Here is a 26,324-nt window from a genome sequence, read left to right on the forward strand (position 1 = left end):
ATAATGAACAACTTGTATACAATTTTTTATCTTAACTATATGTTACAATATTTTATATTAATAATAATAATAATTATAAAAAAAATTCAGCGTCATGTTGTTTTCTTGTTTTTTACTTTTTAAGTTCATTTATCATATTTTTTTTAAACACTCGAGAAAAAAAATTGTCCATTCTATGGGAGATGTTTTTAATTATGTAATGCATTGGGATGGGGGACGGGGATTAAAATTAAACGATAATTAAATTTAAATGGGATGGGGAAGGGAGGGGGGTAAATTTTACAGTAGAGGAACTTGGGCCTAAAAAAAAACTAAATTAATAATAATTAAAAAAAAATCACTATATTAATTTTTATTTTAAAAGGCTCGGCGGGGGTTTCCAGAATTATTTTTAATTATTAATTATTAATTAATAATAATTACTGGTATGTGTATATAAATGTAGGTTTTTTTAATTTAATTTAAATTTTCCTCCGTATATTGCACGCAGCCTGAATTTAATGTATGTATTTTAATTGGGTAGGAAAAAAAGGGGCGGGGCGGGGCGGGGCTTGGGGTATTTTTAATCCTATTTTTTTTTAATTACTTTTTATTTTTAACCTTTTTCTGTAACATTCATTCATGATTCATCTCTGACTAGTGAAAGTCAAGATTGCTAACAATTAATGGCCACTTTTAATTTTTTTTTTTTTATTTTTTTAAAATAGCGCGGCTTTTCTTTAATTTTGCAAATTTAATTTTATTTGCGAATTTTTTTTTCAAAACTTTAATTTTTTTGCCAACGATGTTTTGTTAAAGTCCACGTGCAAGTTGCTGATATTAAAAAGGTTGATTTAATCACTTAGTAATTGATGTAATTCAAACCTTTTTTTTCTTGTCGCTTCCACGTGGTCTTTTTCTCTAAATTTTCATACCTAATTAATTAATTAATTAATTTATTTCTTCATTAAAATTTAACAATCAATTTCTTAACCTATTTCGGATGTGCTTTTATTTATTTATTTATTCTTATCCTTCTTATCATCTCATTCAAATATGTAACGTCGTCTCTAATTGTATAATTTAAATTAATTAGGTTTAGGGTTTCCTTAATTAATTAATTTTTATTCAATTTTTTAAAATTGAATTGATTAATATTTTAATTTATTAAAAAAAAAAAAGAAACATAAAAGGGGGGCGCTAAAATAAAAATAATCACATTTGTTTTGTTTTATTTTTTTACTAATAGTTAACTAATTTAATTAGTTAATATTTTAATATCTTTTCTTCTTAAAAAAGTAAAAAGATATACACCGGGATTTTTAATTGCTAAAAAAAACGTCATTAATTATAATTAATAATTTAAATATTACGGCAATTTTTTTTTCTTCAACAATTTTTTTACTTACTCGTTAAAAGCCTGAAATTTATTTTTTTTTCACAATTAATATTTTTCATTCATAGTAAAAATAACGATTTTCGTATTTTTTTTTATTTTTTTTTTAAATTTCAAATTTCAAATTTTAAATTTAAATTTTCTATTTTCCAAATTTAAATAGGATATTGGAGGGGGGGGGGGGTCAAGGAGAGGAAGGGGGGGGGAACTAAACCTAACATTTGTTAAGTCAATAATAATTAATTAATATGATATCTTCATTCGCTCTGCAAAAAATTTACAATTTGTTTATACATTTTTTTTTTCATTTATTTTTTTTTTCGATTTATAACCTTTTTTTAAACTTTTTTTCCGAACCTTCTAGGGAACGTAAAAAATTAGTAAAAATTGTCTTATTTCGTTTCGTTTTGGTTTGTTTGTTTGTTTGTTTGTTTTGTGTGTTATGGATGGGGGGGGGTGTCCAACGCTGTATCGTTGATGCCAAGAATCCAGAAATTGCGTTAATTAATTTAAAATAGTTAATTAACACATAATTAACACGGCAATTTGTTTAAAAAAATTAACTGAAGGCTATCAACAACTTGAAGGGAAGCTTTTTGTTTTTTGTTTGTTTGTTTATCACGAATTAATGTACTTCATGACGACATGAATATTATTTACTTTTTAATCTCCCATTTCTTTGTTGGAAAAAGGATTGGATAAGTAACTTTTTTTGATTGAAATGGTTGGTTGTTGGGTTGTAGGAAAACGTAGGATTTATCCTTTCAAATTTACTAATCTTGATGGACTGTGGTCAACTGTCAACAAATTGTTTTTGTTGTTGTTTATTTCCATAGAACCGGGCGCTAAGAGATTGTTTATTCTTAGTTGTTGTTGTAATGTTTTTTATGTATAATTTAAACATCTTGACATAGAAACGTTTAGAGAAGGACTCTGTTTGGTTTGTTTGTTTGTTTGTTATATATATATATATATTTATATTATCTGTAAACTTGGCTATCATCTTTTAAAAACGTAGTCGCTACCTGTAACAAATTAAATGAATCAAATAAAAATGAAAAGATTGACGACGATTTCTTTTATAAGTGATAGCATAAGTTTATAAGATGTTCCTTTCATAAGTATGACACTTCCTATACTTCGTAACTACAAAAACGGATTTATGGGATAAGAACGTCGGAGTTAGCGAATTCACTCCCTATCCTCGCATACTTTATTGAGAAACTTCGTCTGCTTATATTTTGACTCCACCCACAAATTCTGTATATAGCTACTTCTAGAGATCGAATTTGTGGGTGGAGTCAAAATATAAGCAGACGAAGTTTCTCAATAAAGTATGCGAGGATGGTACTAGAGGCTAAAGCTACGATCCGACGTTCTTATCCCATAAATCCGTTATTGGTAACTATTATACTAGTTCGAGAACGACAAGCGATAATTGACTACACTCGGTTAATTTTGCAGTCCATATTTCTATTTAGTCTGTACTAAGTCTTTGACAGCGCCTCACCAGGCGTCACATTACATGAATCAATGACCTACGTCACTCACTTAATGACAAGCTCAAGTTTGTAACCAGAATTTACAAACTTATGGAAGGAACATATCTTATGAACTGACGGTGGTAGAGTTTTTTTTCTAAGTTAGTTATAACGTCTGGTAAGAGATGGAGTTACAAGCGCCGGTAACGAGCGGGAAAACAAGCTAACACGTGCGTTTCTCGCGCTTTAATTTCCCGCCAAAATATTCTACTTAAAGGGAAGGTGAAACCTACAAACCTCGACGATACGAAAATCAATTTTAGTTACAATGTGACAGACTTTAAATTAATTACGCTATGAACCTAACAGAATTAGAACTGAATTATTTATTAGGGTAATCCCTAAAGAACGCTTTGTATGATGAATAATTAATTATGATGGCGTGATGGTTCCACCTTTCCTTTTGCATTAAATTAAGCATTTAATTTTGATACTTATGAGGCATTTAGGCCTAACAGTGACGATAAATTTATAGACGACGGACGAAGTGTTCAAAATCAAATTCAACATTTAAATGAAATAAAAATAGATACTTTCCCCATTTGTGTATTTAATCCTTTTTTGATTGAAAGCAGTTTGAGAAAATGGAAAGAAACATGTCGCGGGTTTATATTCTATTTTAGCAGCAATCTTTAATATTTAATATTTAAATTTAACACTCAACTAACCCCTGACCCCAAAGAAACGAAAAATATACGATAGCGACTGACTATACTGTTATGTATCAAGGTACCCTGAGATTGTAGGCAAAGAGGGCTAAATATCATCTTGCCTTTACTAGCGCTCTCAAGAAGCGTTGAAATATTTCAGTATATTTAAAGAAAGAAAGGAATAAAAAAGGTGTAATTTTAATTACCTTGGCGATTCTAGTGCGCGGGACATTATAGCGTTGTCTGTATTTAAGAGGAACGGAACGTAAAACATTTTGCTTTGCAGTAGCAAAGTAGCTGCTTGCTGGACCTCGGGTAAGTGTCCCAAGAGATCAGCGAATCGGGAGGTTTGTTGAGGAAATCGATTTCCGACAAAAACGCGTAACGCCGTTAGGTAACGGTCTTGAATCGTCTCCAACTCGCGGTGTTGCTGAACTTGTTGGTTAGGAAAGTCTAAACGAGAACAAAACCCCCAAAAGAAGAACGACGTGATTAGATTAAATTAGAAGAAAGGCCACGATTGAGGGTTAATGTAGTACCGACCTTGCGAAACCATGACGACGACCTTCATGCAGACGTACTCCTCAACGCAGAGTCTCATCCTCCTGAAGGCAGTCGATAGTTGGGTCAGGTGTTCGACGAGAGGACCGGCTTCAACCCGCAGTTGTTCCAGCGTAATGGGTCGACCCATCATGGCCGCCAGACACCTTTGCAAGGTCCCGAGACCCGCCGCGATGTCCTGTTGAGACTCTAGTTGCGTTCGTTCGCTGCCCGTGTCCACGTGAATGGCGTTGTAGGCGCAAGTCGTTAGCACCAGAAGCTCGTGCCATTTGTGCGTTAACAACTATAATTAAAATCAAATTTAACCGTTGAATTAATCAGATAGTTTCCAAGGTCCGGTGGAGGACATTCGGACGTACCTGAGTGTGTACAGCGACCGGAAGTTCCGTATAAAACGGAAGTCTCTTGGTCCACTGGACGAGTTTATAAACAATGTTATCGCCAATCTGGCAAAGCTTAACGGACAACTCGGCCTTATCTTCCAAGAGTTCGGGTAAATTCCTCAAGGTGGCCACGTCCTCAAAGTCGTCGCACTCTATTAGCTCGCTAATCATGGCTACCGCTTGCTCGAGGTTGAGCGTTCGATCGCCACTGACGCCTCGCGAACTCGAAACGCGATTTTCTAGCCGATGACGCAAGTGCATGACGTCGGCCGGATTCGTCAAGGCAGTCTTTAAGATCCCCCCGTTGGACCACTCGCTCCCGGTAACCCCTCCCCCTCCGTTACCCGTCCCGGCCACGGCTTGCGACGATGGCGTACTGGCCGAAGAACTTAACGTGGCGGCCGGTAATGTCGGGAAACGACCCATCAGGGATCCCGTCCCGGAACCACCCGTTCCAGGGAAGCCCAGAGATCCGTGGACGCCGCTCGTACCCTTTGGCATGATGTCACTCCTGACTTGCCCGTTTTTAGGATTCTTCTTGTGTTTTTTGTACTTCACCTGCGCGCCGAGAAAATAGAAACATTTTTAAACGTATATACACTGCTTGCCCTTATTTGTCTAAGATAGAGGAGTCAAGGTTAAAGGTTGAAGATTGAATCTTTTAAATAGACAAATGGTACTTTGGTATCACACCTTGTATAAGTTGTAGACCGCTCCGGAATTTCTACCACCCGGCATTCGGTCTTCTCTAACGGCTAAAATTATAGATAAAATAAAATTATTACGTCAGAGAAAAGTGAATTTTAATCGAACATTTATATGGTTAATTAGCGTAGCTTATTCCTGATCAGCGCCACTTACCCATAGCGGCGACTTTGAGAACTACTGTAAGCGGCAAGCCAATCAGATGTCGCTAAAATCTGGTGACGTCACTGACTGGCACTCTCGGTGGGGGGTCTTACCAAAAATGACGTCACCAGATTTTAGCGACATCTGATTGGCTTGCCGCTTACAGTAGTTCTCAAAGTCACCGCTATGGGTAGATGGCGCTGATCAGGAATAAGGCTAATTCTAATTGCGACGCAAACTCACCGGCTAAAACCATTCCTTGTCTTAGGCACTTTTGAAATCGGCAGTACTGGCATCGGTTCCTCTGCGCTTTGGTAATCTCGCAATTACCGTCAGCGACGCAAGTATAGACGCGCTTATTTTGCACCGTCCTTTTGAAGAAACCTTTGCAACTACGTTAGAACAAAAAAGTAGTCGGATTAACGTAACATGTACGACTAGCGAAGGGTTGGGAAGTAATGGCTTACCCCTCGCAAGTAATAATTCCGTAATGTAAGCCAGTGGCCTTATCTTCGCAGATCATGCAGACCATGGGCTGTTCGTCCTCCTCGTCTTCGCCGCCAGACCCCCTGGATGTTGAAGCGCTTTGAATTGATCCGGACGCGATGACGTTCGTTTGGGGACTGTCCGGTTCCTTATCTCTGCCGCTAATCATGGCTAGATTGGCGGAGTTGACGCAAGCCACCGTTAAGTTTAAAGCTTGCGAGTCTGGTTGAGGCGTTGAACTCGAAGACGAAGCAACCTGAGATAGAGACGTTAATCAACCCTCCTTAGGTTGAAAAAGGTTGGTGGTAACTTACTTGTTGACACTGGGAACTCTTATCGGAGGGCGTACTGCCCTGTCGATTGGACCAAGCCGTCCTGTTGACTGTATAGGACTGACTAACGGGTTCTCCGGCAGCGGCGGCCGCCGCGGCGACTGCCAGTCCGGACTGCGTCGAGGGGTAGACCCGGCTGGAGGAAGGACCGTGGTAGACGAAAGAAGATTCTACCATGGGAGTTCTCGCGGTGGTGGAGACAGCTAGGCCAAAAAAGCCGCCTAATGCTTGGAATGCCGTGGGTGAGGATCCGTGAGGGGCCACCGGTGAACCGGGATGGCCACCACCGCCCGGGAAAATGGCGAAAGGCCTAGGAGGAGGTGACCGACTAGGAGTTTTAGGTTCGGTCGCCGTGGAAGTGATAGTAGGGGACAACCTTTTGTTACTATCGCCGCCGCCGCCGCCTATCGAAGTCACTACTACTTGGCCCGCGTAACCGCCCGAGTTGTTACCGTTACCGCCTTTCGAGGGCGGAAGCGAAGGTATTCGCGGGGGAGAGCCGCGCATATGTTGGTACTGCACCATCCTCAACAGGGCTAAACTCTGTTCTTCGGATTGCTGCGAATGAGAGTACTGAGACGTGCGCGTCGACGAGCCGCTTTCTTCCTCGCCGCCGACATCGTCCGATTCTTCACGAGGTCCATTATATTGTTGATGTTGTCGTTTATGGGAAGCCGCGGTCGCGTGCCCCCATAATTGGGGACTAAAATTCGGGATGTTCGAGTCTGTTTCGGAACCGATCCGTAACCTGACGGGACTACTTAAGTCTAAACCACCGGCGCGATGTTCTAATCTCGAAGACGGTGTTGTTGTCGATGACGTTTTCGCGGTACCACCACTATTACTTCTCACGCGTCCGTCATCGTCTTCCGGCGGTGGCGAATCGTTACTTCCTCGGTTACTTCCGCCACCTCCGTCAAAAACGCTATTTGGCGATATCCGTTGATGTTTTAATCTGGGGCTGTCCGGACTTCTCCGTTCCGCGGAACGGGGTCTAGATTCCGTCGGTTCTTGACTACTATCACCGCCGCGAGTAGCTGGTGCTGAGGCGCGTTGGAGGGGAGGGGACGGCGTTATTCGCGCTTCTCGGCTTTCGTTGTTGTTGTTGTTGTTTGTGTCCTCCTTGTTTACGTCTTCGTTATCGTCGGCTCCCATCGACGCTAATAATCTCGTCTGACTACTGTCGACCCTCTGCGTCTCGGAATGATGTTCTTCGCTACCTCCACCTCCGCCACTCGTTACCGCTTCCTGGTCGGGTGGTTCATTCTTTACAAAAGGCGCCTCGTCTCCGGGATCTGGTTCCAGGATTTTCTGCAAAAGGAATACCACAATAACATTAAATTAGTAAATTACCAATAAATACCATATAATTTTCTTGGGACCATGAATATTCGACGATACTTACTTCCAGAGGACCGGAAGTGGCTGGGGCGGAAGCATCCGCGGGAGCCACTACCGTCTTGGAATGGTCGGCGGAAGGAGGGCGAGAAGTTCCCCCACCATCGTCGGAAACGTTGCTCCCGACGGGCGAGGCTCCTTCGGCTCCCGGAGGACCCAAGGTGCTCCCACTCTCCGGAGACGAGCTGTTGATGTCGGCACTCGTCTCACCGTCGCTGCTTCCTCTGGAATCCACCTTCCGACGTTTCAGCTTGATGTCGTGGAACAGGCTCATCTTATTAGGCGTACACCGGGGAATCAGAAGAATCATACTTTCTGCAATAACATAACAGAAAATAATTTAAATAAACATTAGTGTCAAAAATAAAAACAAAATAGAAAATATTAGATTGAAAAGTATCTCATGAACGTCGTGAACTAAGTCGTTAAACCTGATGAACGTCTTAATAAATTGTACGATTTTGACGTAACCGGTCTCATTTTTTATTCCTGACCATATACACTACTTTCATGAAAACCTTAACGCAAAATATACCTCTAGTAACCATCATATTTCCATAAAATAAATCTGATAAAGCGTCTTTATCACAATGACCACGACGGCGATAAAACCACCTAAGTCCTAACCAACCCAACCCTTTAACAACTACTGACTAAATGACCGATTTTAAATTTTTTTCTTCAACTTTTTCCCCAATTTTTCCCCCAAAGACCCGCGCTCAAAAAAAAAGTATTGAAACGAAAATAAAAAAAATATAAATAAAAAGAAATGAGGATATATAATTTTAATTTCCCAATAATAAATTATTTCATAAGAATCCATCTCAAGGTCTAAATAAACTATAGTTTCTTTTAGTAATATATTTCCTACCGTCCGTTCGTAACCCCCATTAAATTTGGCACTATATAAATTCTATTTTAATTTTTGAAAATGTTTTAAAAATATTCGCGGCTACAGGAAGATCAGGGTAGAATGTCAGTGGCGATTAGCGAAGCGAGATTAAAAACACCCCTATACAATCTTAAGAGTTCACCACGTACTAACCTACAATACATCAAAATATAATAATGATAAATCCTATTGAAAACGCTTCCACTGTACTGCAAACTAACTCAAACTTTTTTTTTACAAAACATTACTTTCCTATTTCCCTTTCACTTCCTTATTTCTTTTACAGTAAAATTGTTCTGTTGAGCTTTTGCCTATAATACTTGACACACATTTGCCTTATTACTATACTATACATTATCCCCCATCCTTAGCAATCCCCCCCCCCCCTGGTCCAACTGGTTTCTCAACTTGTTCATTGAAAAGAAGTATATGTCGATCTATTTTGGTTCTAATAAAAATTATGTATGAAAGTACTCTGGTCTGGTTCTGATCATAACAAAAAACTGGATGGATCTCTCTCTAAGACTTTTACGATATTGGGTTAGATATTATTCTTTCCCAAGCATTTGTCTTTTTTGACGATGAAAAAGGGTTATAATATCGTATACCAATATTCTGTACACGAATCACTGAATTTTACTCTTTCTTTCTGTATTTTCTTTAATATTATAAAACCTAGCTAAAGGGTTAATATTCCCAATTCTTTCTAAACCTTATCTCGTTAGAGAGAAAAAAAAATGAAACAATATGTCAACGACACCGTATCATAAACACAAGCCGACAAGTCATAAAAATGTCAAGAACCCAAAACCCAAAAATTTGCCAGCATTTTGTCACCTCCTCGACAAGAAGTTAAAAGCCCATAAAACTAAAGTACACCGCCAATTCGCTGGCTTCTAGCTAAGAAGACAAAACGTCGGCGAAATATTTTCACTTTCATTTGTTTACGTAAGCCTTGCCTTCCTAGACACTTTTAAAAACATTTTGATAATTTAGGAACGCGCCCTTGGCGAGATTTCGCGCGTTTCAAGCTTCGGGCTCGCGCGCTTTTCTCTTCCCTATGACGTAACGAGGAGACTAGAGAGAAGCCAAAAGCGCGCGCAAGGCATGAGGATGGATAGAGGAGGGAAATCGGATGAAACGAAACGAGTGGGAAGGGAGGGCAACCTTGCAGTGACGTCGCCAAAAGGGAAGAAGGAAGTATACAGCGCCAATGTTTTGCTCGCGAGGAGGTGAATGACCTCGGTTCTCTCTCGCGTTCTCTCTAGACTCCAGACTCCGGCTAGTTCTGGCTGCCTAGCCAAGGCTTACACCCGCAACACTATACTCTCTCCAGCTCTCTCTCTACCCAAGTTACCAAGCCAGAAATTTTTGCATGGGCTTTTTTTGGGGTGGTGGTGTAGTGTAACGGTACTTTGGGAATAAAGTCTTAAGAATTTATCTGGATTTTTTTCTTTCTTTCTTTTACTTTGGTACTATAGTAACAAATAAATATAAGCTTTTACAGACAATGATTTTCATTTTTTGATTTTTTCTCTCGCTAAAATTCTTTCAAAAATTGGTTGCCAGGAAGATAAGAAATTATTATTTCAGGATTTGACGCAATGCGATAAAATTTTTAGTGTTTTTTTTTTGTTTGATTCATCTTTTGAACAACTTTTAAGCTGTTTTGGTCCAGAAATTTCTAACTTAATTGGGGAATGAAAGCCAGAAAAATGATTATTCTTAAATTTTGGACTTTTGTTGTTAGAGATAGAAACTTTTGGACAAAATATTTCTTAAAAAATAGACCCTAAAATCTAATATTTTGTTATTAAAGATATATAAGTTACAATATTGAACCTCTCAAATAAATAATTAAGTCTCAAAATTAATAAACTTAGAAAATAAATAAATATAAAAAAAATGTAAAATTAAGTTTCGCAAATAATAATAAAATAAATAAATAAATAAACAACTCTCACTATTTAACATAAAAAAATGTAAAATATTTTCACTTTCAAAATCTTTTCCCACGGATTTCGTCTAGTTACCTATATACGTATAAATATATTTATATCCTTTTTTGTCAAAATTTCCCTCTTTTTTTCAACCAATATCAAGCATCAAACCGTATCAATACCTTTACAATATGAAATAGAATAAAAAAATAAAGGTTTCAAGTCCCCTCGATGGATTTTTTAACTACATGGCAATCTACCCATGAAAAAAAAGAAAGGAAAAAAAACGGGAAAATTTTTTGCCGTCTACCATGGAGAAAGCTGGTTGGTGAAGGGTGGGCAATGAGGGTAGAGGCTGCTGTGCCATGAGAGGAAGCCGCGATGCCGGAGCGAGAGAGAGAGTTCGTTGAACTCTCAGACTCCCAATACTTTCGCTTCCTACATGCAACGTTACGTTGGCGCAGACTGATCTACTGACTGAAGCATTCAACCCATAGTATACAACATACGTGAAAGGGCGGCCATTATGAGGTTTTGAATGGATTTTATCAATGTTCAGGGGAAACACGTTGGGGATAAAGTAGGAAGCGGGGGGGGGGCATGAATTTATGTAGGTCAAAATATATTCAAAAACAGCTTTGAATTTTAACTTTCAACGGAATTTGTTTTTTTTTTAAATTTTAGACTTGAATAACGTGTAAATTTCTAGGGCGACCGTTGTAACTTATTTATTTAAAATCTGTTAGTTTAATGCAGAAAATTAACAAATCAATTTAAATACGTAATATTAAAGATAAATATTTGAAATAATCACTAGATTCTTCACCTAAACAGCGCTAATTACAATTAAAACGATATTAAATTTTCAATTATTTAAAAAAAAAATAAATTAATATTTTCCAATTTAATTGAAATATGAACACGTAATATTTCTAATTTTTAATACCTCAGCGATAAAATTTAAATTGGCATCTCATTAAACATAATTTATGCAGATAAAATATACGCCTTCAACAACCAAACAGAATAAAAATTGCCACAATTTTATTTAGGCAAATTAGGTTGTAAAAATAAACCGTCCAATTTAAACACATAACTACAATTATATTATATTATATTATAAAGTTCCAAGGGTTGTAAAAATAATTACACATACTTCCTTCCTTCATCACGTTCCGTAACAGAACGTCTTAGAAAATTATCTCAATATGCAAATTATTTATTTATTTATTTCTGGTTTCAATAAAAATAAAAAATAAATAAAAAAATAAAACCCGAAGCTAATTTCTAATTCCGCTAAGCCTTGGTCACCTTTTAATGAGCAAAAAGAGGAGGGGGCGGAAATGGGGGTAAATAAAACTAATAACAACAAAACACAAACAGGGAAATGTACACAGACATATTGGCTTGGCCAAATAGGGGTAGGTACGTTAAAATTCGGAACAACAAAAAACGTCTATCTCTCTCTCTCTCTCTCTCTCTCTCTCGAACTAGGAAGTAGAGAGATGAAAACAGGTGTATGTATCTAGGTCTAGATTTATTTTATCACAGAAACTTTTTCTTTCTTTCTTTCTTTTTTGGGTAAATCTTTGGGGCGACTTGTTTTCGCAGACTTTCTCTTTCAATAAAAATCTTTATTTTTATCCTCCTAGTGGAGGCTTCCGAGCTAAATATAATATTAAAATAAGTAGTGGCTTAATTTCGGAGAGAGAGTTATTTCCGCCTTCGACTAAAGGTCTTCGCTCGCCCCCTGTCTTGTCCATCCCCCTCTTTTCCCGCCATTTCTATTATTTTTATCCGATGCCGATTATTTGGGGATAAAATGATAAAAAGATAATTAGTCACAGGTGGAATAAAAAACAAATGGCATGAAAACAATTTAGGTTATATTGTGTTTTTGCACAATATGTTGTTTTTCATTGCTAAATTAATTTTATCAGTCGTTTTGTGAATTGTTTTTCACATTTATTTGCTTTTTATTATAAATATCTGCTTTTTTAGGAACAATTGAAGCTTCAATATTGAAACCGGATTATTTATAATATTGAAATTAATAATCTAACGGAGGTAATTTTTATTTAATTTTGTATTAAACTTAAGTTATGTAATTATTTTAACTTAATTTTGTATTAAACTTAAGTTATGTAATTATTTTAACTTAATTAAATTAAACTATAATGAAGGTGCAATATTCATATTTAAAAAAGGGATTTTCTTCCTAGATGAAACAACTTTTTTATATAGGCAATATATGTTAATTTTAAACGTGCAACTGATATAATTGTTATAATTGTAATATTTAATTATTTTTTAAATTAATTAAGTTTTTTTACGCTACAAAATATTTTTCGATAGATAAATTTGGGCAGATTAAAATATATGATAATATAAAGAACGCGTAAATTCTATTTTAATAAAATTACCTTAATTATTAATTAAAACTAACTCTAAACAATATAATCCTTTACCCCTATCATATATTTGGATGTTTCAACGCAATACATAGATGCGTACAGTTAGAAACAAACCCAGGGGGCAATAACCTACGAAGCGAAATTGATCAAATTCAACGATATTTCCACATCAGTTAACACGTTTAAAAATATACGAAAATTAAGTGAAATTTAAGTGCTTTAAGTGCTGGAAAAATGAATAAAATCGTTCAATATACCCATGTTTGATAGAAATTGATAGAAAAAGAATCTCCGGATATGTTTTTTGATCGCAATGTTATATAAATATTTTTTTTATAACGTGTGTGTCCAAACTTCGAATTAAAGATCATGAATAAACGCGGTGGAGGGGGGATACGCGAAAAAAGGTAAATTCCGCGACGACTTCAGCACCACGCGTCCGTCATAACCTGAACTAAACCGAGGGAGCGACGACCTTTAGGAAGTCAATGTAGGTCAACATCTGCGGGAGAGAGAGAGAGGGAGCCAGAGAGAGAGAGAGAGAGTTTTACAGCTTAGGGCCTCCTATAGTAGGACTTTTAAAGGGCGGACGGACAGCTTTCCCTATAGTAGACATACTAAACTAAGAAAAGTACAAAGAGAACCCTTATGGGAATGTTATGTAAGCTCTACCCTCGTAGCTAAGAGGTTTGTGGTTGGTCTTGGTCAGCCTATGGGTGTTTAGGAACATACATTTTACAAAAACGCCAACGACAAGAAATCATCCGCGTCTTTATTGGAGGCTGGACGTTCGCGTTTGAACTTTGAAGTCGCCATTATGTTTCTAAATTTGACCTTTAGGTTACGAAACTTCTACCCTCGTAGAGCTAAGAGGTTTGTGGTCAACCTATGGGTGTTTAGGAACATACAGATTAGAAAATAACCAATGACAAGTGATCATACCACGCATCTTTATTGAAGGCTGGACGTTCGCGTTTGAACTTTGAAGTCGCCATTATATTTCTAAATTTGACCTTTTGACCCTTGAGGACGTTAAAAATGAACACAAAAAAACTAAGGATCGATATTAAGAGGATCATATGCTTACACGTCTTTAACGAATTCAGTCTGTCACTAGACAAACATTCAAAATTAGCTTTCACAGTTCTAAATTTTGAATTTTATCGTATTGACCTTTGGAGCCATGATATTGAACTAAAACTTCCAGTTAATCTACTTCCGATTGTTACACAGAGAATTTCTGTTCAGAGAGGCCTCATAAAAATTGCGTTTTACAATCACTCAAAATTAAATTGAAAAGAAATAAGAGTATAACCTAAGCCTAAATCGGGCCTAACTTTCAAACTCCTCTCTCTCACTTTTCCCATCCGGTGGGGTGAATGTGTGTTCAAGGCTATTATTATATACTTTATGGTATATTTTTAAACATCTTGACCTCGATTTTAGTTTAACACCCCTAAACTTCCTCTCTCGAATCTTCGGGGATAGATCTTTTAAAGATCTTGAGAAAGTTTTAGGTCAAATTTTTATTTTTTTCTCAAGGTACCTTTTTACGAAATCGAAGCTCATTCGACATTTTAGAGGGAAAAACGTGTTTCCTTAATTTTCGATACTTAATTATAGAAATACCGGTTTAGTTATCTAAAGAGAGAGTGAAAGCTAATTTGAATTGTTAATTAAAACTACCTAAGCCTAATTCGAGAGTGGTGAAAGTATTGTTAAAGTATCTTAATGGGGAAATTACTGGCCATGACTTTAAACTAGCTAATTAAATCGATTAATTTCCTTTAAACTGTGATTAAGGGGAAAATTTCAAGTGATTCATCTTCACTTTGTGTCAAAAAATAAACGAAAGTTACGTATCTAAATTATTTTCCGTGCCCTCGAGATTTTTCGAGTTTAATTTGAAAACCCAAAATTGCTACAGGGAAAGGAATGCGGTTAAAATTTTAATAATACTAAAAAATTAATAAAAATATAAAAAATAAAACACTATCCTAAGTTTAGAAACTTTTATCGTTATAACGATGAGGAAATTTCCTGACAAGTTATATTAAATCTACTTCCTCAAAAAATGTCGTTCAAGTTTGATGAAATAATTAAAATTATTATATAAGTATTTTTTTTTCATTTCCCACGCTTATTTACTTTCTTGTTCAATAATATTAGTATTTAAAGGAAGTGGGAAGAAAAGTTAATAAATAAGTAATTAAAATAATTCGCAATTATTTTAATTTAAATTTATTTGATTTTGAAACGTTATTAGTTAAAGAAATATTTATTTTATATGATCCGTATTTTAAATATTTAAATCCGTTAGTTTATTTGCAATTTTACCAATTTTCCGATGTAGTATTTGAGCGGCGACTAAATAGCTCAAATACTATATATTATTTAAGGATTTATTAAAGTTTGAATTAAATTATTAAATGGCAAAACGTGCGCCAAAACCCGAAAAAAATTTAATTTCAAATCTAAACAAATTAGTTTTGAAAATAAATAAATAAATAAATAATCACCAAAACAAATAACAAATTATAAAAATGCAAATAAATTTTAGAAAAAATTTAAATTCAAATACGTAATTTTAAATTAAATTATTCAACCCCCACTTACTATCCAGAAATTTAAAAACAAAATTAAATAAATAACTTAAAAAAAAAAAACAAATATCAAATTATAAAAATGCAAATAAATTTTAGAAAAAATTTAAATTCAAATAAATAATTTGAAATTAAATTAAACTAAATTATTCACATCCCACTTACTATCAGGCAATTCAAAAACAACTTAAAAAATTAAATAAATAAATTAAAAATAATCATTTACCTGATACAATAATATCACCATGATTATTATTAAACATGGCCGCCGTATCAAAATCGCGAGACACCCATACACAAATATTATAATTAAAAAAAATTATAAATAACAAAACGCGAGCGTTAAAATTCACTTCCTAAAAATAAAATTAACACGCCTCGGATCGATAAATTAGCATAATATCAAAATAAATAAACAAAAAAAAATAAATAAAAAACAATCCGATCATATCTAAGGCAGGCGGGCACACACGCCGCATAGACACTTTCACATTGGGACTAAAAATCCCATTTTCTATTCCACTAAATCTCTTCGTTTCTCCTGCAGTAGAAAATGAATGTCGCCCGAGGTTCTGGGCTAGTGGCGACGCGCTACTTGGGTAGTAAATTTATTTCCGTATAACGGTACAAGGGGATTCCCCCTGAATCTCCCAAGATACGTCCGGGGGGATTAACTTTCCACTATTGGTATTAAAAATACTATATACACTATAGGACAGGTAAGTTAAAAAAAATACCTGTAATGGGGAGGGAAGATATTCCAAAAACGAACGAGAGAGAAATGAAACGCCGATGACGTTGAGGTCAACGTATCTAAAAACCAAGCACCACCACCACCACACTATTAACCCAAAGCTACGAAAACCTACTTCTCCTCTCACCTGGAACCGGTTATTGTTATTTGGTCGGAATAAGGATTTTTTATGTTACTGAGTTACTGGTGTAATAGGTATTCAAACGTTTTGGGGGGGGGGGGTATTTGTATCATTCATGGTTTCTTCTTCAAAATTTTATTTATTTATTTAATTTTTTTGGGGGAATACCCGATTTTTTAATTGTTATTGATTTAATTGAGCCTTGCATTCTTTTATTTAAAGTGGATTATTACGAAGTTCAGAGTCAGTAAATGCATTTATGTAAAGCCAAAAGTTTATAAGATATGTTCCATAAGTATGACACTTCCTATACTTCGTAATGGTAGCTAGAGAGTCGCTTACAGCTCGAGATAACTAGTTCTAGAGAGAACGACGGAAGCGAGAATTGAAGTCCTACACTCGGTTAATTAATTTTGCAGGACCAAGTTCCATCTAGGTCCTATTTAGCCTGCATTACTAAGCCCAAATTTGACAGCGCCTCACCAGGCCTCCCTCGCTTTACCTCGAATCTGTGACCTATGCCACTCACTTCATGACAAGCTCCAGTTTGTAAGTTACCAGTGACAAACTTATGGAAGGAACATATCTTATAAACTTATGATCTACGTAAAGGTGGAGGTGGTATGGAGAGGCAAGTGTTGCCCAGTCATTTGCAGTGCAATTCAACCACACCGCTGCTATTTGCAAAACAGATTGAATTGAGAAGCTGGTTCGATTCAGTGATAATTCAGTTTCAAATCTGCATTAGATGCTCTGAGAGCAAATTACACTAATTTAGTTAAAACTATATTCTACATATTCGATCTCAAACTTAATTTAATTTAATTAAAATCATCACGAAATTAATCTATTTCTGTTCTACATCATTTGGAGATTCCATTGGATTAATTAAAAGCTGTCCATCCGTCATATATCAATGGGAAAAATTCCATCCATGGGGGAAGTTGGTATTGGGTTTTATTTTGATTGAGAGTTTGATTTGATTGGTTTTTAACTTCCGCCATCATCGCAGAAGTTTCATTTTAGCATCCGGTTGGTAAATGCGCGCTAGGTTATATTAGGCTTAACATGGGTTGAAATAAATTAATACTCGATTACATGGCTGTGAACAATTTCAATACGTGTCAATACAGCTTTTGTTTGCACATTAATGATACATAAATTCAAATTGTAAAATATTCCTTTTTTTGAATTTCAAAGCAATTTCTACTATTTCTTTTTTCTCTGAACTCAGAATGCTTAGAAAGTATCAATAATTTTGAAAATAAAAAAAAAAATTCCAAATCCATTTCATCTGCAATTTCAGGGACTCTCGAAAATTAATTCAAAAAATCTTCAAGATCATTCTCAAGGATCTTATAATAATGATTGAAATCGTGCAGCTAACCTTGAAACATCGGAGTATTCCAGATATTCTCGAGGTTGGGAAAACAAACCTCAAGAACGTTAAGATTGGCGCAAAAATTTAAGAAAAAACACGTGCGCTTTAAGAACTCTTGGCGCCATAAATCACGCGCGTTTTAAAAAACTTTGGCGCCAAAAATTACGCGCGTTATAATAAATTTCAATTTTCAAAATAGGCTTAACTAGCACGTGCCTAAAGTTTAGTGTTTAGGGTGCTACAGGATTTTAATCAGTTTCTTAACCTCTCTAATAATAATAATAATATAAACTCGTTAAAAAAAGAGGGGAAATGGCATAACCTTGCCTTTCACGATTGAAGTACCCATTGGAAAAATTGCGTTACGTGCCGTTTCGACAGCGCGCTCCCAAGATATCAACGGGTAAAAAGCTGTTAAGATACGTAACTAAGCAGACTATACTTTTGTGTTCCATGAGAACTGTCATTTCAGATTGAGAGAAAAATACTCCACTTTATCGAATACGGAAATGATAAAGAGGTCACGAGAGGTCAAATACCATAACGTCTAAAACAACATGGGTGCGGGATATATAATATTGGGTGAACAATATGACTCCCACGATAGCGTATAATGAATTTATTCAAACCTCCCAATGAATATTGCATAAATATATCCCTGCAACATTACAATGACTCTCATAAAGAATACCAATTTTGATGCTAATACAAATAATGTGTAGACTAGTGTTGCCAGCTCTTTTGCGATTGCAATTCAACAGCTATCAACAACAGACTGAAGAGCTTGTAGTATTTAGTTCAATTCAGTTCCAGTCTAATAACAAATTACTGAAGCGCATGCGGTTAAAGTGAAGAAAAGGGTGAGGAAACTTCTCAAGCCCCTTTAGTGCACTTTATCTATCACAAAATAAAGTAAAAAACCTCTCCAAATTCATGGGGTAACTGAATAAATTCCTGAACAAAAGAAACGACTCTATTTCTCGATAGAAATCGAAATGTTATAGCGAGCTAACTTAACTTTGAAAACGAAAACATGCAAGAAGGCATAGATCTCCCCCGTATTGAACCCCCACTGAAAAGAGAAAGAAAAACTCTCAAGGATCTTTTATGGTACGTGATCGTGTATTCCTTCTCCCGATTATATAAAGGACATTGGGTTCATTAATAGAAGCTACAAGAAAGAATCACGTATCGCATCCACGTCCAGGTGAAAAAACTTTCTACTTTGCATGACCGATTTCAAGACGCGGATTATAAATCTCACGCCAAGAAACTAAACAAGATTGTTTAGTAGCATTTAAACTTTATCATAGGACCACGTGACTATGTGGTATCATAAGTAAAAGAACTATATTCTGCTTTATAGGTGTGGAGGGGAACTTGAAGTTGATACCTTGTTTTAGAACTGTGAAGGGGGAGTTAGGGGATGTGAATTCAATATTGATAATGTAAATACAAATATTACCAAATAAAAGAACTTTCAATATGCTCGCCCGTATCGTGGTACGAAGGTGAAAGGTCAAACCAGTCTTAGTACTGGTCACTCTCCAAGGGCCAGATTCGATGGAACTATATACCTTCCATTTCAACTGAATTAAATTAGCGTCTGCGCTGCAAGGTTTTTGTGACTTCAGAACAATAAAATGGACCAAGTAAACACACCTACCGCTTCGACAAAACTTATTGGCGCATGCGCTTTAGACATCTCGCGTCTCACAACACAGTAAAAAGCCTAACACGTATTCCAGTAGACCAATTTAAATCGAATTACTTTAATTACCAGATATAAAAAAAGGCCCAAAATCAACAACTCAGCTGATGACTCGAGAAAGTCAAGTACACTATCATCTTCGTACTTAGCTATTTAGCCCAGTTTTAAAATATAAATTTAGAATAGGTAACTAGAGAGAAATAAAAAATAAAAATTTGAATACATAAAAAATTAAGAGGGGCGCCGTTCCGCTTAACTAACTCACAATGCGAACAGTAAAAAAAACGCAAAAGAGAGTCAGGGGTAGTATAATATTATGAATAAAACTAGTTTATGTGCCCTACAGCGAGCGGCTAAGGTGTGGGCCAATGTAAAAAAAACGTGTGGGGTAAGGTAAAAAAAAATTGGTGTCGAGAGAAAGAAGAGGGGTTTTTTGTGTAGCTTCCCGGGTATAATTTTTTATACCAGTGACCTCATTCAAGTTCATTGGCAACTTTGTTTTCTATATAGTATTTTTCGTATCTTTCCCATTGCTAATGTAAGCCTGGGACTCAAAGGGTTTTTTTTCCTCCCTCTCTTGTGTTTAAACCTAAATACGACCTTGGTCCATTCGTCATTAAAAAAAAAACTTGTCATTTAAAATCAAATTTGACTGACATTTCTTTTTTTAAATGGGTGATTTTTCATTGCATTGTTTGGGAGATATTTAGGACAACATTTAATAATGACGTCATAGAAATAAATTCCCTCGGCTTATTTTACGGTGGAAGTAATTGAACTAGAGTCAAGGGTGTCTAAAATAATAATAGTACAACGTGTCTGGCTGGTTATGGTCCATTTTTCTTTTTTTTAAATAGAGATAGCGGATGTATCTTTGTAGAACTTGGAATGGAACATCTGGCAAGCGTAACCTTACATTTTTGTTCATTATCAGGAGTGAATTAATAAGAAGTGCAGAGATTAATATTTCTTTCGTGTTGTCTAGGCTAAACCGTAAGCATTTTAGTGGTTAAGGGTTTGTTACTCCTAGTTGGTTTGCTCTTGTTTTTATTTAGGTACTATGGGATATTGACCTTACTACAAGGGACCCAAAGCATCGAATTGAACTGAACTGAACCATAAATATATGAGGAAGAACAGCAATAGCACATAATATTTAAATTAAATAAAATAATTTTAAGTATTAAAAATACCAATAAATAATTTCTAATATTTAAAATACCAATAAATAATTTTTAATATTTAAAATACCAATAAATAATTTCTAATATTAAAAATACCAATAAATAATTTCTAATATTAAAAATACCAATAAATAATTTCTAATATTAAAAATACCAATAAATAATTTCTAATATTAAAAATACCATAAAATAATTTCTAATATTTAAAATACAGTAAAATAATTTCTAATATTTAAAATACAGTAAAATAATTTCGAATATTTAAAATACCATAAAATAATTTCGAATATTTAAAATACCATATAATAATTTCGAATATTTAAAATACCATAAAATAATTTCGATTTAAAATACCATAAAATAATTTATGAAATACCAATAAATAATTTCTAATATTTAAAATACCATCAAATCATTTATAGTAATGCAATGAAGTTCGGCAGGCAAAACATTTTTACAGGCGCTCATAGGAAATACATAGGGTTCATTAACCCCTGGAAGTTGTCTTCCTCAACTCAACCCAAACCCGGCCGTTTCTAAGAACAATTACGACACAAATCGTCGCATTTAATCTAAATTAAAATTCGTTATTTCACAATCCCTTTAACACAGACCTCCTAAAAATGTGATGACACCATATGTTATCTTCGCGTAGAGCGCCAAAAACCCCTTAAAAACGTTAAAACTGCCATGATGCACGTAATCGTGAAGAAAACGAGTTCAATGCCCTAACCTTTACCTTAACCTAACTAACTAAAAATCCCCAAGTACTAAATAGTATATAAACTAAACTAGAGAGATAGCGATAACGCCAGCTAGGACGGTTAAGGGCGGGCGGGGATAAAAACCAAATAGGAAATGCTGTAAAACTAAACTGATAATTATTATCACAAAAAAACATAATGCAACAAGCAAGCTAACGACGTAAGTCAAAGATAATAGTTCAATATTCGTCGCAATTATTTCACAAATAACTTAAAATAAACTTCGAGAATTTGAGCAATTATTACAGTTTAAAATCCTCCATTTTTTCCATGATTTTTCCAGAATTTCCCTGACTTTTGTGGACAATTATGGCAACTTTTTCCAATGGAAAAATTACCATTTTTGAAGATTGCAACCTAACGTTTTATCCACACGCAATAATATATTTGAATATTCATGTTACAATCTAACTTATTCACGATTTCCATAGTACTTTATATGTACGGTGTGGGGGGGGGTCGGGTTTTGTCACGTGACATCTGCATCGTAACTCTACTTTGGGCTCTAAAGGGTTGGCCCTTGCTCGGCGTAGGCATAGACTTAAAGAGAAGCTGTAAAAATAGTTATCGAACCGCCAGCATATACAAGATTATAAGTACGCATTGTGTCTATATATAAAAAGGTGCTTCTATAGAAGCGACCCCGCTAGTTCAGGTCAGAAAGGAGCGAGGGCGCTGCTGTAGTTTTGTATACAAAATTCAAACCGCGAGGAAAAATGTCTTCTAGAGGAGGCGAGACATTGGCCATACTTTAAAAGATTAAATTTAATATCTCTTGAATTAAAATTCGTACGTTAGAAGAATATATCGCGAAATTTTAAATTAACATTTAATTATTTATGACATTACGAAGGTTGTAGAACTGTAAGGCGTTAGATCTAACCAAGGTCAAACACCTTTCACTGACTAAAGATGAGGACTTTTGGACTATGATTCATCCTAAGCCTAATTTCCTACAGATGTTAGGTATAATTCTTATCATGTACGAAGTCGCTAAGCCTTTTTTTAAGTACCAGTCGCTAATTTTAATTAAAATTTATCTTCTTCACCTCAATTACTTGAAAACTTGTACACAAAATTATTGAATTTTAATCCAAGGCTAAAATTTGACCTTTAAGTCTTAAAGTTCGAGGTTAAACGTACCTTTACCCGGTGTACCTCTACATTAAAAATGGCATCCCAAAAAAGATTTTTCTTCTTCCACTACAATTTCAACCATTCCTAAGCCTATTTTTAATAATTTTACATGAACTCGTGGTCATCATATGATACACACGAAGAAATATGAAAATAGAGAGAACATATTTACACTATGGATAACTGATCCTATCCAGCCGATGACGTCACACTTGACTAAGTAGAGGCCCATCCGGCTACCCCTGAAGCTGCTCCAACTGTCCATCAAAAGGAAGTAGTAGTTGGTTGTTCATACTTTGATTATTTTTTCTTTTTCTTTTCTTTCAAATCCGCACAAAGATGTTTCAATTTTTAATCTTATTATTTAACACTAGTAGTAGATCTAATTTAATCCATAGATGTAGATGTTGTTAGGGTTAGAAAAGGCCCAAGCACCGGTCTTATAGATAGAAAGATCTGAGGAAGTAGTAGAGAGAGGTCATTCGCGTTATTTCGGACGCGCAAGGCTTGAAAGTGAAAACTGGGTGTTATAAGTCCTACATTCTTGAACGCCGGAAGCTTAACGGGCCAGCAGGGGGGCCAGATTTCGGTACTCTACAAACCCCGAAAATTTTCTTCGAAGAAATCTTTTTTTTTTTTTAATATTATTATATCACGGTGGCACCTTTACAGGGGGGATGCTATAAAACTCGGGTAATTTCAACTTTTATCTTTCCAGACGGCCGCCGATTATAATTCGGTGAATCTTAAACCGGTTTTTCTAACGGGACACTATTTATATACCGCTAATAATCGAATAGAACCGTTTCCACCGCCTTCGCGAGCTAAGAAAACCGGTTTTTTCGGTTTTCTTACGAGACTTTGCCTAGTAAGCTTAATAGAGAAGGAAAAAACCGTCAGAAAACGTTACTATTTAGATGATTTTAGGGACCCAACCTTCGTTGGTTGCTTTTCAGAGCGTCCTGAGTTTGGAAAACGCCGAAACATAAACCCAGTCGGTCGTTGACCTCGAGTTTCCTTATTCGGACGCTAGGGCGGCAGTGGCGCTACAATCGCCAGCTCTCACTACCCGTCTCTCTCTCTCTTTTCCTTCAAATCCATCGTCGCCAAGTTCGAACCGAGAGAGCGCCCGTGCTGAGCGAAAAATTCGCCCGCCTTTTTTTCCCGCCCGTCTTTAGCTGGCAGCGCTAAGAAGCCTACCTTCATAGGGGTAACCAGGAAAAATAAAAAACCTCCAACTCTCGTCAGAGTCGTCACTCTCGAGGATTTCCCGCGCTTCCTATTTTTGAAAAAGGCGGGAAAGTATATGGTACGGATAGAAGCCGGCGTGCGTTTGCGCGCGCTTGGAGAAGGTCGACCAACCGAGCTCGCGCGTTAAGGGACTTTCCATAAAGGATAAAAACGCTAGTGCTTGGAGAAGATAGGCTCGCGTGAGAGAAAGTACCAGCTATTAAAAAAAGAAATAAAAAAATAAAAAGTATAGAGGTATTCCGCTACCCCGGAGGAATTTTTATACAAGGGGTATTGCCCCCAGGAGCGGTCTTTTTTCTTTAAACCATCTCCTGATCGTTAAGAAGAAGCCAAAGCTTGATACTTAACTCAAAAGAATCCTTAATTCAAAGTCTACGAACCTTAATACCTAATATTTCCAGATGAAATTAAATATTAAACTAATATTGCGGTGTTTGTTTTGTTTATTATAGAGGAACATTTCTTTAAATGAGAATTTACAGATAATAAATAATAATTTAAATTTTCTTTTCCATGTTTCTCTAACTTAAAAGGTTTTATTTTTATTTAGGTTCAGTTCAAACTTGAGATTCTCAGACATCTAATTATAGTTTGTTTTTAGTGAGAGTTAGCCAAATTTTACAATTGCGTAATACTCAAACAAAGGCCAGAAAATCTAAAAACAGAATCTTTCAAGTCAAGTAAATTTTTCCTGAGCAAAATATTTCCTTTTGTTATATAACATAAAAAAGTCCCCTGTGAGTGGGCTCTCCCGTTACAAACCTTAAGAATTGTGTAAGAACATTTCTATTGCTTGTAATTGTACATTTTAAGCGGCTGTGTTCACACTTAAGATTTAACATTGCAGCGACTATACTTTGTACTTTGGTGTGTTGAGGTTAAAACATTTCTACAGGCGGTACCGTTATTTTTAACATAGACAAATATAACATTTCATAGGGACATTTATAGTTATTTCAATGCGTGTAAGATCCAGTGGAATTTAAAACCCACAAGTCCCTGTGAAATATTATTTGTCCAAGACTTGCTCTCGAGTTTTGTTTCATTAACCAAAGTTGGTAGGGAGAAACGTCAAATATTTTCAAATCAAAATATTTACACAGCATATCCCGCTTAACTTTTCAGAAAATTATAAAGAAACTAAAAATAAAATTCTAAAATATAAATAAATTAATTTATAGCGTGAAATTTAGCAGGCCTAACCTTTCGATAAGGAATTTTCGGTTCTAACTTTGTTTCTAGTGTCTACAAAGTCGTGCATAATTAAAGGAGAGGCGTGGGAAGTCAGTCATTTTACTCTAGGAACATAACACCGACAGATACAATCTTTAGGCTTCAAGTTCCCGTGACGTTATTAAGATAAACGCGGGATTAAACGCGATTACGTTGTAAGAAAGGGGAGACGATGGGGAAGGGAGGGGGTAGCGTCAAGAAAAGGGGATTAACAGGGTGCGTGAGAGGTGGAAAAGGGAAAATTTGAAACAGTGGAGAATCATTGTTGTAGTCTTGTAACGTAGACGACTGTCCGAGAGAGAGAAGAAGAAGAGGGCGGGACGGAAGGAGAATTATAGATATCAGAATGATATTAACTGTTTAGGAAATCTTAAATAGAGTAATTTATGTAGAGGTGAACTGTGTATCCCTAACGTTGGCGGCAACTTGTTAATAGAGAATACTATATCACTAAGGTGATATATGGGAAATAAATTACTCTTCCTTATCAATTGGAGGGGGGCGGGATTCTCAGTGTCGTCTGCTTGAAGTAGGGTTAAGAATAATCATCCGGATGGTCGTATGTGGACAACAAAGACGTTTGATAGGGGCTTGAACGTTACCTGTCCTGCTGCACCAAATTTGGTCCTTGCATTTGTTTGAAGCCATACTCAAATATCTTTGTTGTCAACATACCTATAAATGGAAACAGCAAAAGGGGCTGGACTTGAAGAAGGCTCCACCGTTTACATCTACATGGTGGAGTATTTTATTAAGTGGAAGGCTGGTGGGGGAGTAAAGCTGATTGGGCGAGAGGGGGTATGACGTTAGGTGGGAGGGGCAACTTCCTGTACTGCAGTGTCTCTATCAATATTACGCACGTCTTAAGACAACAAGGTGCATGGTCAAACACCAGTCTATTTTGAAATTTGAGTCTATTATTTTAATTTTTTTCAAATATTTCGCATCAAGTTTTCTAAAATGTTTCTATTTCGTATATACGGCCTACTGCCAAAAACGAGTGGATGAACGTAAGCCTGAGTAGGACGTTACTAATCAATCAAGAGTGACGTAACGTTAAAGCGAAGGTTATCAGCTGTAATCCAGCTGTCTACTCGCAATTGAAACCTCGCGGTGTATATTTCAGATATCTATGAGAAGGGATTGGAAATAAACGCATGGAGCGAGGTCGTTCCCCCTTAAATCGTAACGTAGCTTCCATAACAGTCGAGGGAAGTTGGGGGGAAAGAAGCAGTTTTAGCGGGAAAAAGGCGCGCTTAAACAGCTCGCGCGACGTGGGAGCATCGCACTGCCCTACTTGGCTCGAATCCAGAAAAGGGAATCGCCCGCTTCCGGAAAAAAGGAATAAGATCCGGAGAGATTCT

General features: G+C 36.0%; 1 protein-coding gene across 3 annotated transcripts in view; it reads right to left on the reverse strand.

Annotated features, from left to right (window-relative positions):
* Positions 1-1,834: 1,834 nt before the first annotated feature.
* The window catches only part of Hr4 (nuclear hormone receptor 4), a 56,060-nt gene continuing 31,570 nt past the window's right edge, over positions 1,835-26,324 (reverse strand). For 2 of the 3 annotated variants that reach the window (XM_089866384.1, XM_089866385.1), the window contains exons 2-10: positions 7,583-7,890; positions 6,160-7,488; positions 5,827-6,101; positions 5,603-5,751; positions 5,204-5,265; positions 4,487-5,068; positions 4,110-4,410; positions 3,773-4,019; positions 1,835-2,400 (exon numbers count right to left, since the gene is read on the reverse strand). In XM_089866384.1, the coding sequence (XP_089722510.1) occupies positions 2,397-2,400; positions 3,773-4,019; positions 4,110-4,410; positions 4,487-5,068; positions 5,204-5,265; positions 5,603-5,751; positions 5,827-6,101; positions 6,160-7,488; positions 7,583-7,885 (3,252 nt within the window). In that variant the 5' untranslated portion in view covers positions 7,886-7,890 and the 3' untranslated portion in view covers positions 1,835-2,396. Of the gene's footprint in view, positions 2,401-3,772; positions 4,020-4,109; positions 4,411-4,486; positions 5,069-5,203; positions 5,266-5,602; positions 5,752-5,826; positions 6,102-6,159; positions 7,489-7,582; positions 7,891-22,648; positions 23,644-26,324 lie in introns of those variants that run through there. The other variant, XM_089866383.1, reaches the window with a different exon arrangement.

This window comes from Phalangium opilio, unplaced genomic scaffold, assembly GCF_054372755.1.
Source record: "Phalangium opilio isolate 3A_F unplaced genomic scaffold, DU_Popi_V2 ptg000017l_1, whole genome shotgun sequence".
Classification (NCBI taxonomy): Eukaryota; Metazoa; Arthropoda; class Arachnida; order Opiliones; family Phalangiidae; genus Phalangium; species Phalangium opilio.